This window comes from Arvicola amphibius, chromosome 6, assembly GCF_903992535.2.
Source record: "Arvicola amphibius chromosome 6, mArvAmp1.2, whole genome shotgun sequence".
In the NCBI taxonomy this organism is placed as follows: Eukaryota; Metazoa; Chordata; class Mammalia; order Rodentia; family Cricetidae; genus Arvicola; species Arvicola amphibius.
This window is the reverse complement of record NC_052052.2, coordinates 157,123,716-157,140,533: the sequence shown is the minus strand read 5'-3', so window position 1 is coordinate 157,140,533 and position 16,818 is coordinate 157,123,716. Positions and strand designations below refer to the sequence as shown.

General features: G+C 40.4%; 1 protein-coding gene across 1 annotated transcript; it reads left to right on the top strand.

Moving 5' to 3' along the window:
• Positions 1–5,966: 5,966 nt before the first annotated feature.
• Positions 5,967–9,308, top strand: LOC119816443 (cathepsin M-like). The gene is made up of 7 exons (XM_038333093.1): positions 5,967–6,092; positions 6,367–6,489; positions 6,625–6,771; positions 7,193–7,417; positions 7,792–7,954; positions 8,550–8,667; positions 9,209–9,308. Exons 1-7 carry the CDS (start codon positions 5,967–5,969, stop codon positions 9,306–9,308), a joined length of 1,002 nt encoding a protein of 333 aa, XP_038189021.1.
• The last annotated feature ends 7,510 nt before the right edge of the window (positions 9,309–16,818 follow it).

The window sequence follows — 16,818 nt, the reverse complement described above, 5'->3', positions numbered from 1 at the left end:
TTATTAAGTACTTGTTATTAAGCTTGTTGTTATCACAGCTAGTTTTTTATTAAGCAACATGGAAGCACCTACAGAGATGGCAGCATAATACATCCGTGTATCAAATTTTATACCCACATAGAAAAGTGGGTCTCTGCAGATGCAAATATATATTACATATAAACAAAAACATCTGAGGTGAAGGGTATCTGAATAGGCAGATGTCCGACATCTGCAGACAGACAATGACAAGTAGACTTCCCCTTGAGCACAGTAGATAGTGATGATGATTCTTTGTGCTGACCTGACATATCATGTGTCTGACATCGGTCGATGCAAGGACTTGAAAAGTCATAGTGAGCAGATGAGTCAGAGCTAATGATGGAGCAGAGACAGACACTATTCCACAGATGTTGAATAAATTTCACTGAAGGCATTTCAATGTTCAATGGCAATAACACTGTGTTATTCCATCTAACTTAAATACCCAATCACATAAAAAAAACTCTTGATTAAGTTTAGATTTTGTACACAGTTGGTAGCATAGACTACGGGGTCAACAATTATCACATAATTTTTCCTGGATCATGTGAAGCACACAAATACATTGAATCAATGTAAAAACCAAATGTGGTGTCTATGTTATTGAAAATTAAGTACTCTGAAACAATGAGGAACATTTGATAGTGTTTGGGTGCCAATTTATCTCTTACTGGTCCCACTTTTTACTACTGGTACAAGGAAAATTACCTTCCATCTTGACTATGGCAAGGGAAAACACTCGACTTACAGCATCAGGCAACTCCCTACACAGAGAAAATGAAGTGAATGAGGTTGGGGGAGATGGAAGAGACACACGACGGAGGCATTCTAAAGACTCACTTGATTTTGGTTACACCACAATACATGTATTACCACAGTGAAAAGAGTGGCAGAGCAGGAGGTGCTCCGGCTAGCAACCCATTAAATCTCAAAGAGAAAGATGCTACATAGTTTAATGACATCCCTCTTGGAAGCCCATTCATTTTCTCTCTTACTATTTGGACTTCAACACCACTTTGCAGTTTGGGTTTTACATTTCCCTAAAGATTCTTGTGAGAGCAAGCTGTGTTCCACCATCACCAGGCAGGAATGCATCCCAGGGTCTATATTCTCATAGGATTCCACCATAACTGTGGATTAAACTAGAAGTAGCAGACTAGAATACACTTAACCCACTCCAGGGATGATGATAAAAGCCTATCATTCTTATCTAAAGTGGCTGAAACATGAGTTCTCAAAGCCACTCATCTAGCAAAGCATCAGATATTGTGTGGTTCAAGGCTGAAAGGCTGGAGCCCTTCCTTCCCAACAGTTCACTTAGGCATCAGGCACCCCACCCCTCCAGGACAACTGAGCAAGTGTTCTTGTGGTGTGATGGAGCACTCAAGAGTGGTATAGCTGGGCGTTGATGTGGATCAATTCCCAGTCTTCTGAGAAACCTGTATATTGATTTCTAATGTATTTATAAAAGTCTCCCTTTTACTTCTTTCTATTTCTTGTTCAGATCCTGTGTCAGAACCAACAACGGTGAACTATTAAATTTTCTGTCAATTGTTTAATTTCCCTTTATTGCCTGATTGGTTTTATTTTTTATTTTATTTTCTTTCTCTTTCTTCTCATCCTTTTTCTTTTTTTACTTTCTTTTTGTTGCTGTGGGACTTTATTCAGGTTTGTTGGTACCTCAACCAAAGGAATTTGCTGTGTTTATCACATACAGGTCAGTCTACAAGGTCACTCTTTTCTTGAGGTCTCTGATCAGAAAAGCTCTTGGGGAATCAGACTGGACATAGTAGCTAGCAGGAAGTACCTTGAGGGGAGAGACATTATTTCTTTTGGGAAGTCACACTGCATGACTGTTGTACCTGGATGTTGGCTTTGAAGGATTAAGTAAGGGTGGAGGTGGGAAGTCATGATACAGGAAGGAATACAGGGAGAAATAAGGAACATTGAGGTCTAATTAAAAAGTTGTATGGGAACCTATTACTGTAGAGGCTTTTATGTGAGTTAAAATGTAGTTATCTCGCAACAGCATGGAAACACCCTTGCTTGACACCATAGGATAACAAGAAGCCCAATGTAAGGAATGCGTTACCATTTGGGAGTTGTTGGCTGGTGAGGTCTCATAGAGCCCCAAAACTTACAGGTTATTGCCAATGCTTTGATTACCTACTAGAACTTGGTGATAAGACCCTATTGCTAAAGGCACCACAGGATTCATAGAACATAGATAAATAAAGCAAATACTCACTTCCTAGCTTCATCTCCTCTAGCTAACACTCTCAGTGCTAGAAGGTACATGCTCCTGGAAAAGAAAAGCCTGACATCAGCCTTACACCTCTGTGTACCCAAATAGTGGCCTGATAAGACATGTCCACTGGTACAATAATGGTATGGGTGTTGTTAGAGCAAACAACAATGTTATGATTAGATTTAAGGCTAGCTAACATGGTCAAAAACTGTCAGTTAAATGGATAGAGATGGAAACAAACCAAGAATCTGTGGCTAGACTGTTCATAGATTCAGAGGAGAATATACTATTATTATTCTGCTAAATGGATATAGTATTAAGTTGACTTCGAATGGCTTACTATTATACTCATAGATTAATGCACATCTCAGCTCTTATCAGAACTTCTGTTTGCAGTAGATGGCAATTGACAGAGACACCCACAGCTGGTTAAGGTGAGGAGTGTAAAAGAATATGGAATTCTCAGCCCTAAACAGAAAATGTATATCATGCCCATTTTCCCAAGTCTCAATAATAAAAAAAGGGTGGAGGAGGAGGCATAAAGATCACAAGAGCCAGAAGTGGTAGATCAGGATGCACTGTACAAAATTCCCAAATAATTAATAAAAGTATTATGCTGGGGAAAAACAGAAAAAAGAAGAGAACAGTTTCAGGACTGATTTATATAGTTTGCTAATGTTCTAGACATTAGGCTTCTTCCTTATTGGTGGGCAGGGAAGGTCGTGTAACCAATGTGTTAATGAGAACATGTTATTTTCTGGGAAACCCCTATAAGTTTTGCTGATGTCTGTGTTAGACCCAAGGATGCAGAGTTCCAAGAGCTTCCCCACTTCCTGTTTGCTCAGGTGTGATGTTAACCCTTATCCTAGAGACCAACATCTGTCCACAGTGTACAAAGATCCGTGGTTATTCAGCAGACAGATAACTTGCTGAAAATTCAGGCCAGGTCCAGGTCGCTATGGGTTGAGCTGAGTACAAGTGAGAGAGTCTGATGGTTTGGACACAGCTTCTGAGTTCAAAGCTGCATCTACTTCTCATGCGTGATGGAGGCATCTTTAGTCCCTGACCAGCATCCTATTGAGGTGATAAGTAGCACAGGAGACTTTATTTAATGCCATTAAGCATTCTATTTTCCTGATGAAACTTGGAGAAGTGGAATTTGCCCCCATCTTAGTTTGTAGCTGAGGAAACTAAGGTGGGGACCTGAAAGTGCGAAAATAGCCCAGAAATACAGAATCAGAGTTGAAGGGATGTCTGGCATGTATGACCATCAGAGTTCAAGGGATGTTTGGCATGTATGAGCAGACTTCAAATGGGTCACAGTGGAGGAGGAGAACCCTGATTAGATTTTAAGGGTGATCAGGTAGAAATAATGATTCGTGCAGACTTGATCTATTTCCACAGTAAGGGCCAGCCTTCAGCAACTCAGGAATTGTAAGGGAGCTACAGAGTAGGTGAACTAATCATGCAATTTGATTCAGGAATTGGTGGGGAGCTACAGAGAAGGTGAAGTAATCACTCAATTTGATTTTCCTATCTGAAGGAGTAAAACTTAATTTTTTGAGGCCAGTGATTGGCACAAAACTTACCAAGGGCCAATGAAAAGGGGGAAAATATTCTCTCTCTCTCTCTCTCTCTCTCTCTCTCTCTCTCTCTCTCTCTCTCCCTCTCTCTCCCTCCCTCCCTCTCTCCCTCCCTCCCTCCTTCTCTCTCTCCCCCTCTCTCCCCCTCTCTCTCTCCTCGTTATTTCTTTCCTTCTGTGTATTTTTTTCCTTACAGCTTAAATACCCCAGCAAAATCTCTTAAGCATTACAAAAATTACCACATTGTTGCATTCTATTTTTAAGTGAATGATTACAATGAATACAAATGAAAACAAAATGTTTTCCATATCCCTTACGTGATTAAACATTTTACATATCACAGGTGATGGATCTTGTTAGTAGCTGTTCAATGTAAATTGAAGTAAAAAAAATCTAGACAGTTTCGGAGGACTCTGATAGCAAAGATATTTATTTTTCCTCTTGGGTTTTAGCCTTGTATATTGCTGTCTTGTGTAGGAATCACCTTCCCCTAAAGATTCCTGTGAAACCATCTCTGTTGCACCATGCGAGTGAGGAAAAGACTGACCAAGGCCTGTGTTTCCACAGAATGTCACCTCAGATGGGAATTAAACAGGAACTGTGGTACTTGTTTACCAAGAAAAGCTTATTTCTTGCTCTACCCATCAAGCAAAATGCCAGGCATCAAGTGATTGAATGTGGAAATTCAAACCATCTGTTTCTCTAACAAGGTCAGCTCCACACAGTCCACTGAGGCAGACCACACCTGCCTCTTCATGACAGGTGGGATCAGATCTCGTAAGAGCCTGGAGTCCCAGGGCTTGGAATTCTACAGTTCAGAGGCTTGGAGCCTGGAGGCCCAATCTTGCAATCAGCACACCAAATCAGAAGTAGGGCAAGGTTGAGGGGTGGGGCCAGCTAGAGAGAGACTTGGGATTCAAAGCTTGAGTGAGGTGTGGATTGGCCAGATCCTGGGACCTCAGTGACTTTTGACAAACTGTGGGGTGCACCAAGGCAGCAGTGGTCACCACAGGTGAGGCCTGGGCTCTGCTAAGGAAGAATGGGGGAGACATTGAAGGAGAGCCTTGGGAGATTTCATGGAGAACTGGGCAGAGCCCCAGGAATGAGAAAGTCTCTCAACCTCTGTAGTCCTGTGTGGAGGTGGATGAGGGTGGGGAAGCCAGAGAGGAAATCAGACACTGGGTCCAGGTTTGCATAGATTCCCATTAAGTGCAAAACTGCTCCGGTCTGGAGTGACAGCTGGTACCATGTACAGTAGGGACATGCTTATTTCATTCTGGGTTCACAGAGATCATTTCCCTGCATATTATCACTGGATCAAAACTGCTTTTCATGATTGGCATGAGCAGAAGTGATAACAAGCAGCACGTCTCTAGTCAAGAACAACAGAGGGCATGGTTTAAGAGACCAAGTGTGTCTTGTTCTGAAATCCTGGGATTGGCTTCCTCTATTACTCCAACTTCACTGGTGGCTCTGTCTTACGATCTTATGAGGACATTTCCATGTTACCCTTTCCTCACCGAGGTAATGTGTGTGGTTCCGAGATCCACGGGTGCTCAAATGGATTAGGAGCTATAGACCTTCCCCTTTATTTTAAGAAGGACTTAAGAGGTTCAGAAGCCCATCTCTTGATACATGTTAGGCAAGGATAGTACAGCATATGGCCTCAGTTCATGAAGTAACCTTGTTATTAGGATCAGATGCTATGCAATAGAAGTTTTGCTTCATTACAAATCCTAGGTTACCTACGTCACAAGTTCATAGTTGTATAGGTTTTGAACTTCGAGTGTATTGTTATCCTATGGAGTTTGTATTCAGAATTCTAGAATTCTGGTCATATGCTGTACTTATTTATCTATTTATTTTATCTTTCTCTCATTTATTACATCCTGACTGAAGTTTCTCCTCCCACCACACTTCCTGTATTGAGTGGTGGACCAACTCAATACCATTCAGTGAGCCTTTAGTCCAAATACATATCTAGTCATTTCCAAAATCTGTGCATAAATATTTGGAAGATAGTTTTTATCTACCATGGATGTTTTCATTTCTCAGGAAGGAGAAAGAAGGCATTTTAGAAGTCTCACTTCTCTCCCCCTCTACATTCTTGAGACATGATTCCTGCTGTCTTTCTGGCTGTCCTGTGCTTGGGAAGGGCCTCATCTACTCCATCACCTGATCCCACTTTGGATGCTGAATGGCAGCAGTGGAAGATAAAATATGAAAAAACTTACAGTCTGGTTGGTAATGTTGAAACTGTTCAGAGGGAACACAGAGTGCTTGCTATTGGGGGTTATGGGCACAACAGAGGCCACAGAAACTGCCTTTCTCTGAAGAATTACCTATACAAGTGAGCATTGGGTGGTCCGGATCTCTGCTCCTAGAGTTGGGCCAAATGGTTTGTTTCAGTATCCCAAAATTTCTCTCTCTGGGTTCTCTTTACTGTTCCAACAGGTATTTGGGCAGCTTGTGTACGGGTTAAAAATAAATATCAACCATTATTGTTATTTCCAGGAGGAAGAAGCACAGAAGAGAGCAGTATGGGAAGAAAATATGAAAATGATCAAATTGCACAATGGGGAGAATGGCCTGGGGAAGAATGGCTACACCATGGAAATGAACGCCTTTGGTGACATGGTGAGCATGACATGCATTGCTGCACAATGTATTGGGTGACGTCGTGAGTGTGACATGCATAGCTGCACAATGTGTTTTCCTCTCCAAATTGTTGCCATCTTTGTTTTTAAATGATTTATGTGTTTTTCTTTAAAGACTGGTGAAGAATTCAGAAATTTGATGATGAATATCCCAGTCCCCACTCTCAAGAAAGGGAAAAATGTCCAGAAACGTCTGGCTGGTGATGTGCCCAAATTTATAAACTGGAGAAAAAAAGGCTATGTCACCCCTGTGCGGAGACAGGCATTAGCATTTCACACGCTCATCAGTTAGGAGGTGACATGTCTGTAGAATCGAGTTGAGTCGATTCTCTAATAATATTGTTCATCTTCTCGTGTTTTCACACAATGCATACCAAACCTCTTCATCCACCACTGCCTTAGCCTTACAGCTCCACCCAGTGTACCCGTCACATGTTAGGGTGTCACGTCACCTTTTCATGCTGTCTCTAACCTGCAGACATCCGTAGGTCCTACCCTTATGTGCATGTGTGTGGCTAACCACTACGACCTGAGCAAACAGCCATCTGTCAAGTCTCCAAAGAAGACTGACGTCCTGACAGGCTTCCATCTACTGCCAGTGGCTCATTTTCTTACACAGTACTCAGATCTCTGATTTTGTTTGCTATTTGTTTGTGGATGATCGTCATTTCTTCTCTGTTTAGGGTAGGTGTACTGCTTGTTGGGCTTTTTCTGTGGCTGGTGCCATAGAAGGACAGATGTTCCGTAAAACCGGCAAACTGATTCCTCTGAGTGTCCAGAACCTAGTGGACTGTTCTAGACCTCAAGGTAACAGGGGCTGTTTTAGAGGCAATACATTCCTTGCACTGCAGTATGTGAAAGAAAACGGAGGGCTGGAGTCCGAGGCAACCTATCCGTATGAAGAAAAGGTAAGTGGGTCTGCTATGCTATTGTGTCTTCAAGGCTGTGACTACAGTACTACCTTAGCATGGTTGTCTATTGATATGGTTTAAGCGGATCCTACTTCTGTAAACAAGGAGAACATTCAAAATCTTTACATAGAATATAAATTTCTTCACTATGAAAGTTTCTTACGGACAGCAAGACCTAATGGGGTATCACTTGCAACATGAGAGCTAAGTTTCAGTTCCAAATCTCCCAGTAACATTTTATTTCCTGGGATGATTTATAACAGTCCAGACTTGGGGATGTTGAGCCGCAAAGCGAGGAGTGGGGTTCTGACTTTTGTTCTCCAGGGCTCAGAGGGAAGTAACCCAGTCTTTTAACTCTTTCTATTCTTAAGGAAGGGCCCTGCAGGTACAGTCTGGAAAATTCTACTGCTAGTATCACAGGCCTTGTGTTAGTACCAAAGAGTGAAAAGGCCCTAATGAATCTCGTGGCAACTATAGGACCCATTTCTGTTGCAATCGATGCAAGACATGATTCCTTCCAGTTCTATAAAAGAGGTAAGCATGTGCTCTTCTAGATATTAATTGAAAATGTGGATATATATGTATATATACATATATATGGCATTTCTGTTCAACAGACCATTTTTTTTAAAAAATATCAAATATAATTTGAGTACATGGATTTTTATATTTTACAGGTATTCATTCAATAATCTTTTGTGTCATTGGTACTTGGCATGACCTCCCCCTTGCATGCAAACAATTCATAATCAATAAAATTTATTGTTTAACTTAATTTCTCGATTTTCTATGTTTGATATGTCTTTAAGATTCTTCATGAGATGGCATTTCTAGAATAAACCTAAAGTGGAATGTGAATTAAGAAATTTATGCTCAGTGGTGCTTGCTGGCAATGGGGTTCTATTAGTGAAACCATGAGATGTAAAGAATCTTTTTATATGCACATAGACAAGTGTTTATCAATACATTTATGATCACTTGGATTTTTCCTGATCCTCCTGTCAATGACTTATCAGGTTGTCCCTGGAGTTTGTATCATTTCAGTGAAGTCAGAAAATGCCTCCCTTATGGCTGCTGACTGCTGTCAGTCTCCTGGGGCCTCTCCCTGGTCACCGATGCTATTTTCCAGGCATATATCATGAGCCAAACTATAGTAGTTCTATTGTCACCCATGCTATGCTGGTGGTCGGCTACGGCTTTGAAGGAAGAGAGGCAGATGGCAGGAAGTACTGGCTGGTCAAGAACAGGTACAGATTGCTGAGATTCTTTGTCTTTCAGGTTGGGAGGAGATTTTTCTGTTTCTAGATAAAGCTTTTTGGGTGGGAGTTCTTGTCTCCATGATCTTAGGCACTGAGCTATCTCCAGCCTCAATCCTGGCTTTCAGTGGGATTCTGGACTTGAATTCCAGCCCTTTATGACCAGAACTTGATCCTCTGAGCTGTTCCTATGCCCTGAGCAACCCACTCATGCTGTGTGGTCACAGTGTTCATATTCAGCTACTGGTTTTGTTAGGTTCTAATATTACATTTGTGCCACTGATTTTCTAAAATCTGACACAAAAATTGTTACCTCCAAACCACCCATGGATGGAGAGTTGTCCTATCTCTTCCTTGCTGTGGTTTTCACAGTCTCGTGTGAGGTAATTCTTGGTTTCCAAGAGTCGATCCTCTGCTTCTTTTGATGCTTTTTATTAAGCTGGCCTATGGGTCAGTGCTCAAAAGAGCAGTTATTATAATAATCCATGGTGCTTTGTTATTTTTACTAAAGGGGAAACATGTTTCCTTTCAGCATGGGTAAAAAGTGGGGCAGTAGAGGCTACATGAAGATCGCCAAGGACCAGAGAAACCACTGTGGAATTGCTACATATGCCATGTACCCTACAGTGTGACCGGCTTGGTGGTGACAAGGAAGGAATGGACATAAGACAACATGTACAGAAGAGGCACTTCCTTCTCAAAGCAAGCCGCCACTGCTCTGTGCAAAAAGACACTTGAGCCACTGATGAGACAGTTGTGGTGTGAATTTTGTGACATATTTACTCTAGTAAGACATGACCACTGCTGTAATTGATGCTGTACACTGATTTGTATTTGTGTTTTCTGTAATAACTTGATTTTTGTATTTCACTATATCAAATAATGTCTTCAAAATTAAAGGTTTCTCTAAGTTTTTCTCAGTCATTTGGGATCCATCTATTGAAAATTCTCTGTTAAGATCCATACTACATTTTTAAAATTGGATTATTTGTTGTTGTTGTTTTGATATCCAGTTTCTTGAATTCTCTTTATATATTTTGGATATTAGCTGCTGCTGTAAGAACTAGCTGTCAGAAGCTCAGGAATTGAGAAGGAGCTATGAAGACTAATCACCCAATTGACTGAGAGAGAGAGAGAGAGAGAGAGAGAGAGAGAGAGAGAGAACACTCACTCACTCACTCACTCACTCACTCACTCACTCACTCACTCACTCATACACATCTCCAACATGTCAGGATCTCATCTAGAATGTTGATGAATGGCAAACCTTCAGCCTTCAGCAGGTCAGAGGATCTGAAGAGGGGATGTAGAGTAGGTAACTACTGGACAGACAGACAGACACACAAGGACTTTTCTAAGGACCAAGGCTCAGTTATTCATTATTATTTTTCTTTCTCTTGTTTGTTCTAATCTATTTCTTTTCTGATCTGTTCCTCTACCCTGATGTGTCCCTTCTATATTTCCTGATGACTTCCTTCTACACTACTTCCCGATGTCCCCCTTCTGTTATTTTTTTTCCCTTACAGCTTATATACTCCAGCAAACTTTTTCAAGCAGTATAAAAATTACAGTGTGGTTACATTCTATTTTTTGAGTGAACAAATGCAATGAATATAAGCAAAACCACAATGTTTTCCATATCCCTCACATGACCAAATATTTTACATATTACAGGTGAAAACCAAATTATTTCCAAGAACCCACATTCATCCATTTCGAAGCAATTTGTTTTAGCTTAGCAAAGTGTAAACAAGCAAGGTTATTTGCCTCAGCCAATTCATTTACTGGCAGGCTGCATTTTGCAGTTACAAAGACAGGGCCAAAAAGATAATCTTATAAAAATTTTAAAAGAATCACAAGTCTATGCTTTTATATATGAAAACACTCAGCCAGGTCTACTTTAATTCCTAAGGGTGTATACCCATTCATCAATAGTTTTTTAAATCAAGAAGCTGAGGGAAGAAATGGGTACAAGAAAATAATTATCACCTTTGATCATGCACCCATCTTAGTAGGAAATGTACATCAGCTAGCAATAGCCAGGCTGCCATTGTTTTTATTCCATGACCTTAACCGGCACCTAGCTCAATTATTAAAAGTGTGCCTTCCTAAACTTTAAATTGTTCCCCAAGATTTTCTACCTCAAGATCATTATCAAAAACACCATAACCCAACCTTAAGTCATTAAAGCTTTGTTTTGGCTATGATACCTGTGAACCTGTGAAGCTGTGAACACATCCCCCAACATTAAGATGGAAAGAACTCGAACTCAGCTACCTTCTGGAACTCAGTTGTTTTCATTGATTATTTCCTTAAGCCACAATCTGTAAGAGAAACTCGTAAATCCCAGCTGTGTGACTCATTCTTAACTCTACTTCCTACCCTCTGCGGCACGTGTACTCTCAGGGTCAGTGGCAACACTGTCTCCTACCTTTGTTTGTGTTAGTTTTCTCACTAAACTATCCTCAACCACAATCCTTTACTACATTGTTAAAAACCCTTAATCATCAAAATCTATTCAAATGAACATTATTATGGTATAAAATCATTCCATTAGTTAAACAGTACAGCTTAAGAGGAAATAATCTTTATAGTATTCCACAGGCAAAACTGCCTAGTAGAATAGGGTATTTCCAGAGACAACCCCACTACATTAAAGCAGTGTAGATCTCCCCACACCTACTCACACCATTTCAGACACCAGAGAAAAACGGCAGAAACAAAACTTGTAAAGGCGCAGCAGCAGCAAGAACTAGTCTGGCACTGAAGCCCTCAGGAGCCTGCCTATCTGCTTGCTCTCCAGTGAACCAATCTCTGGAAACCTGATTGCCACCTGCAGCTCCTCTGATGTAGCCACCTGCAATTAGGCCTCTATTGGATGTGGAGTTGGTAAAAATCTTATCCTATTCTGTATGCTGCTGCCTTGTCTAAAGGATGGTGTCCTTTGCCTTACAGAACTTTTCAGTTTTATAAGGTTGTATTTATTAACAGTTGATCTTAGTGCCTACGCTATCAGTATTCTGTTCAGAAAGTCTTCTCCTGTGCCGACGAGTCCAAGGTTATTCTCCACTTTCTCTTCCAACAGTTTCAGTGTATCTGGTTTTATTTGGTGGATTTTTGATACACTTGACTTGAGTTGGGTGCAGAGTGAGAGACAGGACTCTATTTGTATTTTCTACATGCAGACATGGTGTTTGACCACACCATTTCTTGAAGATGCTATCTTTTTTCCATTGTGTATTTCTGACTTCTTTAGAAAAAAAAATCAGGTGTCCATATATGTGTGTGTATTTATGTCTGGTTCTTCAATTCGATCCCATGATCAACATATCTATTTTTAATGCCAATACCATTTAGTTTTTATTACTACAGCTCAATAGCATAACTTGAAATCTGGAACGATTAGACCTCCAGTAATTTTTTTTTATTGTTTCAGGACTATTTTAGATAACCTATTTTTTCCATATAAGATTGAGAATTGTCCTTTCAGGGTCTGTAGAGAATTGTGTTGGAATTTGGATGAGGATTGTGTTGAATCTATAGATCATTTTTGGTAGGATGGCTATTTTTAGTGTGTTAACTCTACCAATCCACTAGCATGAGGGATCTTTCTATCTTATGATATCTTCTTCAGTCTCTTTCTTCAATGTCTTAAGGTTTTTTTTTTATCATACAAGTCTTTCATTTGCTTGCTTAGAGTTATCCCAAGATATTTTATATTATTTGAAGCTATCGTAAAAGATGTTGCTGTCCTGATTTCTCCCTCATTCTGTTTGTCATTTGTATATAGGATAGTGTCTGACTTTTGTGAACTAATTTTGCATTTATCTACTTTGATGAAAGTACTTACAGTATTAATCAGCTGTAAGTGTTCTCCACTAGAAATTTAAGGATCATTATGTTTACTATCATATTATCTGTAAATAGCAATATTAATTATCAGGGAAATACAAATCAAAACTACTTTGAGATCCCATCTTACACCTGTTAAATGGCTAAGATCAATAATACACGAGTCAGTTCATGCTGGAGAGGGTGCGGAGCAAAGGGAACACTCTTCAATAGCTGGTAGGAGTGCAAACTTGTACAGCCACGATTGGAATGAGTGTCACATTTCCTATAATGTTGGGAATTGATCTACCTCAAGAGCCAACTATACTACTCTTGAGCACATACTCAAAGGATGCTGCACACACTGCTGAGCCATGTTCATTGTGACTTCATTGGTTTGTTTTGTGTCATTTTGACATTATAGTTTTTATTTTATCTTATTATATTTTGTTATATTTTCAAAAATGAATGAATGAATCAATGAATGAAAACCTAGACACCAAGGTCAAAGTGAACAACAGAACTGTTGTTTATACCTGCTGGTCTAGGGAAAACCGGTTTGCTCCAATGGAGTGTCACTGGATATATTAAACAATCATGGCAAGTCTCTTGTTCAGGAGTAGTTGGCTGGCATATAATGGACTCCACGTTTTTTGTGTGCATTTATTTATTAATTTATAATTTGGTGTTTTATCCCCCTTCTGAGCATATTGTTTTATTTTTGCTATGTGTTGGGGGGTTGTGTTGTCATGTTGGGTTTTTGTTTATTTTTTGTAAAAGAAATTAAAGTTGAGTGGGTAGGGAAAGGGTGTCTGGAAGAACTTGTGTGGGGAGAATATAGTCAAAATAGATTTAAATTTAAATAATAAAAACAAAATTAAATAAATTTTAATAATATCCTTATAATATTCTGAGTTTCTTTGATGTCTGTTGTAGTGTTTCCCTGTTCATTTCTGATTCTGTTAAGTTGGGTCCTCTCTTTCTTTGTCTTGGAAAGTTGAGCCAAGGGTCTCTCAGTCTAGTTTATCTTCCCAAAGACTCATCTGTTAGATTCATCGAGCCTCCTTGTTATTTTCTTTGTTTCTATTTCGATGATGTGTGCTCTGATTTTTATTATTTCTGTCTGTCTACTGAGTTTGGATTTTGTTTCTTCTTTGAGTTGCATCACTAAGGCAAATATTTATCCTCTTTCTGAATTTTTAGTGTCGACATTGAGAGCTATGAGTCCCCTCATAGGACTGCTTCCAATGTGCCTCAGAGAGTTCATTGGGCTGTGTTTTCATTTAGTTACAGCAAATCTTTTATTTCTATCTGGGTTTCTTCTTGGACCCATTCATCATTCAGTAATGGATTTTTCATCTTCATAAGTTTATATATTTATTAGAGATTTTTCCTGATAATTGTATCCATAGAGGATACACAAAGTTATTTAAATCTTTTTGAATTTATCCATTTTTTTTTGAGTCAAGGTTTCTCTGTAGCTTTGGTGCCTGTCCTGGAACTAGCTCTTGTAGACCAGGCTGCCTCTGCCTCCCAAGTGCTAGGATTAAAGATGTGCGCTACCACCGCCCGACAAATTTATCCACTTTTCAGTGTCTCAGCATGTGGTCCATTTTAGAGAAGCTTCCATGTGCTGCTGAATAGAATGTGTATTCTTTCATGTTTGGGTCAAATATTCTGTAAATATCTGTTAACTTCTTTTGATGTATAATACAAAGTTATTGTGATGTTTCTCTATTTTTTGTTCAGATAACTCGTCTATTAAAGAAAGTAGGATATTGAAATTACCTAGTATTAATGGGTGATGTTTGGGCCTGGCTGCTGCAATGTCTGGGTTCATGGTCCTGCTGCAGCCAGGGTCTGTGTTGATATGCTGCCCAGTGTTACCACCGGGAGCCATGGAAACCATGGCTCAGACCCTGGGGTTTACACAGGCTTTGATGATGACAGGAGCCATACTCAGAGAAAGAAATCTCCTTCTATCTGACCATTTTATCATGAATTGACACACCTCACAGTGTAGGAAATATTTCTTTCCAATCTTCAACCTTCATCCTTGATCTGCAAGGAGAAGAGGTATCCATCCTTCCAGTACCCAAGTCAGATGTCACCCTGAGTTCACACTGAAGTGCATACCAGCCTTTAGCCACTAGAGGGTGCATAGTCTCTGTTTATTGGACTTAGGTATGGTTGCTGAATAGTATTAATGTCACCAAATGGTTTAACCTACTTAAATAATTTTGCACATCTTAACAAATTTTTAATGATAACTTTTATTTTGATCTGGACAGGCAAAGTAGAAATAGAATTGTAGAGAGAGTGCCGGGGCACTTTCTTTTATGACTGATTCAAAGAATAAAGTATAATAGTGATCTCCCCTGCTGTAAAAATTCATGGAATCTCTCTGGAGCCAACAATTAGCAATGAATTCCAGAAATCCTTCAACATCAGTCCACTAGTTTGATTGCCAATAGGATATTCCTGTAAGTGCTTTTTGAAAAACATGTTGCCTTTCCACACATAGATATTAGAGTTGGGGGTGATGTCTGAGGAAAGACCTTCCTTGTTAGAGAGAGGAAGGAAATCACATCTTCAGCCTGGTTGTAAACAGCCTTTGTTTGGCTGTCTCCCTTTTAAAGGACCTCTATAGAGACCACACAGTAAGCTAAGTAACATGATCCAGGTTTCTCTCCATTCTGACTTGGCAGATACTAAACTTGAACGTATCCAGGACAGGACTCCAAAATGATGCCCACAAAATGAGTCCATCATGGGGATGGAGAGGTGACTGCAAAGTTTGCTGTTCAATAACAAATGATCTTTTACAATCATCAGAGAAAATTAACCACATAACTGAAAAGGCGTTTACATCTTCCACACACGAGCAAAGAGCTGACGCAGCCTGTGAAAGTTCTTCCTCCTGGCTGAGACACGAAATTATCAAAAGACCCTAGACAGCAGAACTCACGAGCTACACTCAAGAGCAAAAGCAAATTTTGACGTTGAAATTTTTGTGGCATTTAGAATGTAATTTTCTTTTTTGTAGTACTGCACCATGAAGCTCAAGGGAGAGTCCTGGGGTAAGGAGGGACATTGTCCTTTGTGCTAAGACCCCTGGACTTTGTGTGTGACTCAAAAAGAAGAGAGGAAAGAAAGTAAAATCTGTTAGCGAAAAAACTGACATGAATTCTCCATGGGACTGGGTTTGACACTTCATAACAGGAGGCCATTTTAGAGCCTGGCCACCCTTGGTGCAAGAAAGGTGCTTTCCTTTACACGTGAAATGACTTTTTGTGGCCAGGGCTTCAGAGCAGCAGTGATTCTTCCAGAGCAGTGAAGCCTGGTGGTGGTATTAAGATGTGGATGACATTCTCTGTGACTCATCCTGGAACAGTTCTTATATGCAAGGCAAGATACCCCTCGTGACTGATTTTTTCATTGTTTGATTTGACAGATAAGTTCATTTCACCGAGGAAGAGCACAAGTGTGAACTTACGTAGGGAGACTATACAGCAGAAGGAAGTTGAGTGTGAACCTCCCACCTACCTGAACCGAGTGTGAGCACAGGTGTGTCCTTTGCCCCAGTGATGGCATTCCTGAGCCGAGCGTGAGAACACTAGCAAGGCTCTGAATCTTCTATCACCTTCAACAGGTGGTTTTAAGGTCATTTTCTTGTGCTTCAGCGATGTTGGAATATCCAGGGCCTGCTGTGGTAAGGTTTCTGGGCTCTACTGGAGACATACTGCTGTAGCTGTTATTGATTTTGTTTTTATGCTAGTGTCTAGGTGTCTGAGATTGGTTTTATTATAAGTATAGGCTCTGATTTCTGGTTTTGTCTTTTTGCTCCCCGTGTTCTGTTTTCTCTGTAGATTTTAGTAGAGAGTGATGGCAGAGTAGTAAATTTTCTGCAGACCTTATAGGAGCGGTCCCTGGGGGTTCCAGGTAAAATTTGTTTCTGAGGATGGGATAGGGAGCTGACATGTAAGAACTAACTGGGAAAGTTCACAGGAGGGTGGAGAGCAGAGCGTTCAGCCAGGATCTGATTATTTGAAACCCTCTGAATAGGGGTAGATAGTGAAGAGAGATCAAGCCAGCTGGCCTATAGCACTGGAGATGAGTCTGGGGAATTGGATCTGGAGAAGAAGGAGAGCAGAAGGTCTGCAGTCAGTTTCCCTGCTTCCCTGGAGGGAGTGGCCTTCCCTATGGGTACATAGTCCTGGGACAAAGCAACGAGTGGGAGAGAAAGGGTTGGAGGAGGAGGTCTGTAGAATCCGCAGGAGGGGACAGAGGGGGGAAAGGAAGGCTGCAGCA

What these genes read in the sequence shown, in the direction of transcription:
- LOC119816443 (XM_038333093.1), top strand. Translation starts at nt 5,967, where the DNA reads ATGATTCCTGCTGTCTTTCTGGCTGTCCTGTGCTTGGGAAGGGCCTCA. An exon ending in CCTATCCGTATGAAGAAAAG is followed by an intron (nt 7,418 to 7,791) that starts GTAAGTGGGTCT and finishes TCTATTCTTAAG; the next exon opens with GAAGGGCCCTGCAGGTACAG. An exon ending in CTTCCAGTTCTATAAAAGAG is followed by an intron (nt 7,955 to 8,549) that starts GTAAGCATGTGC and finishes GCTATTTTCCAG; the next exon opens with GCATATATCATGAGCCAAAC.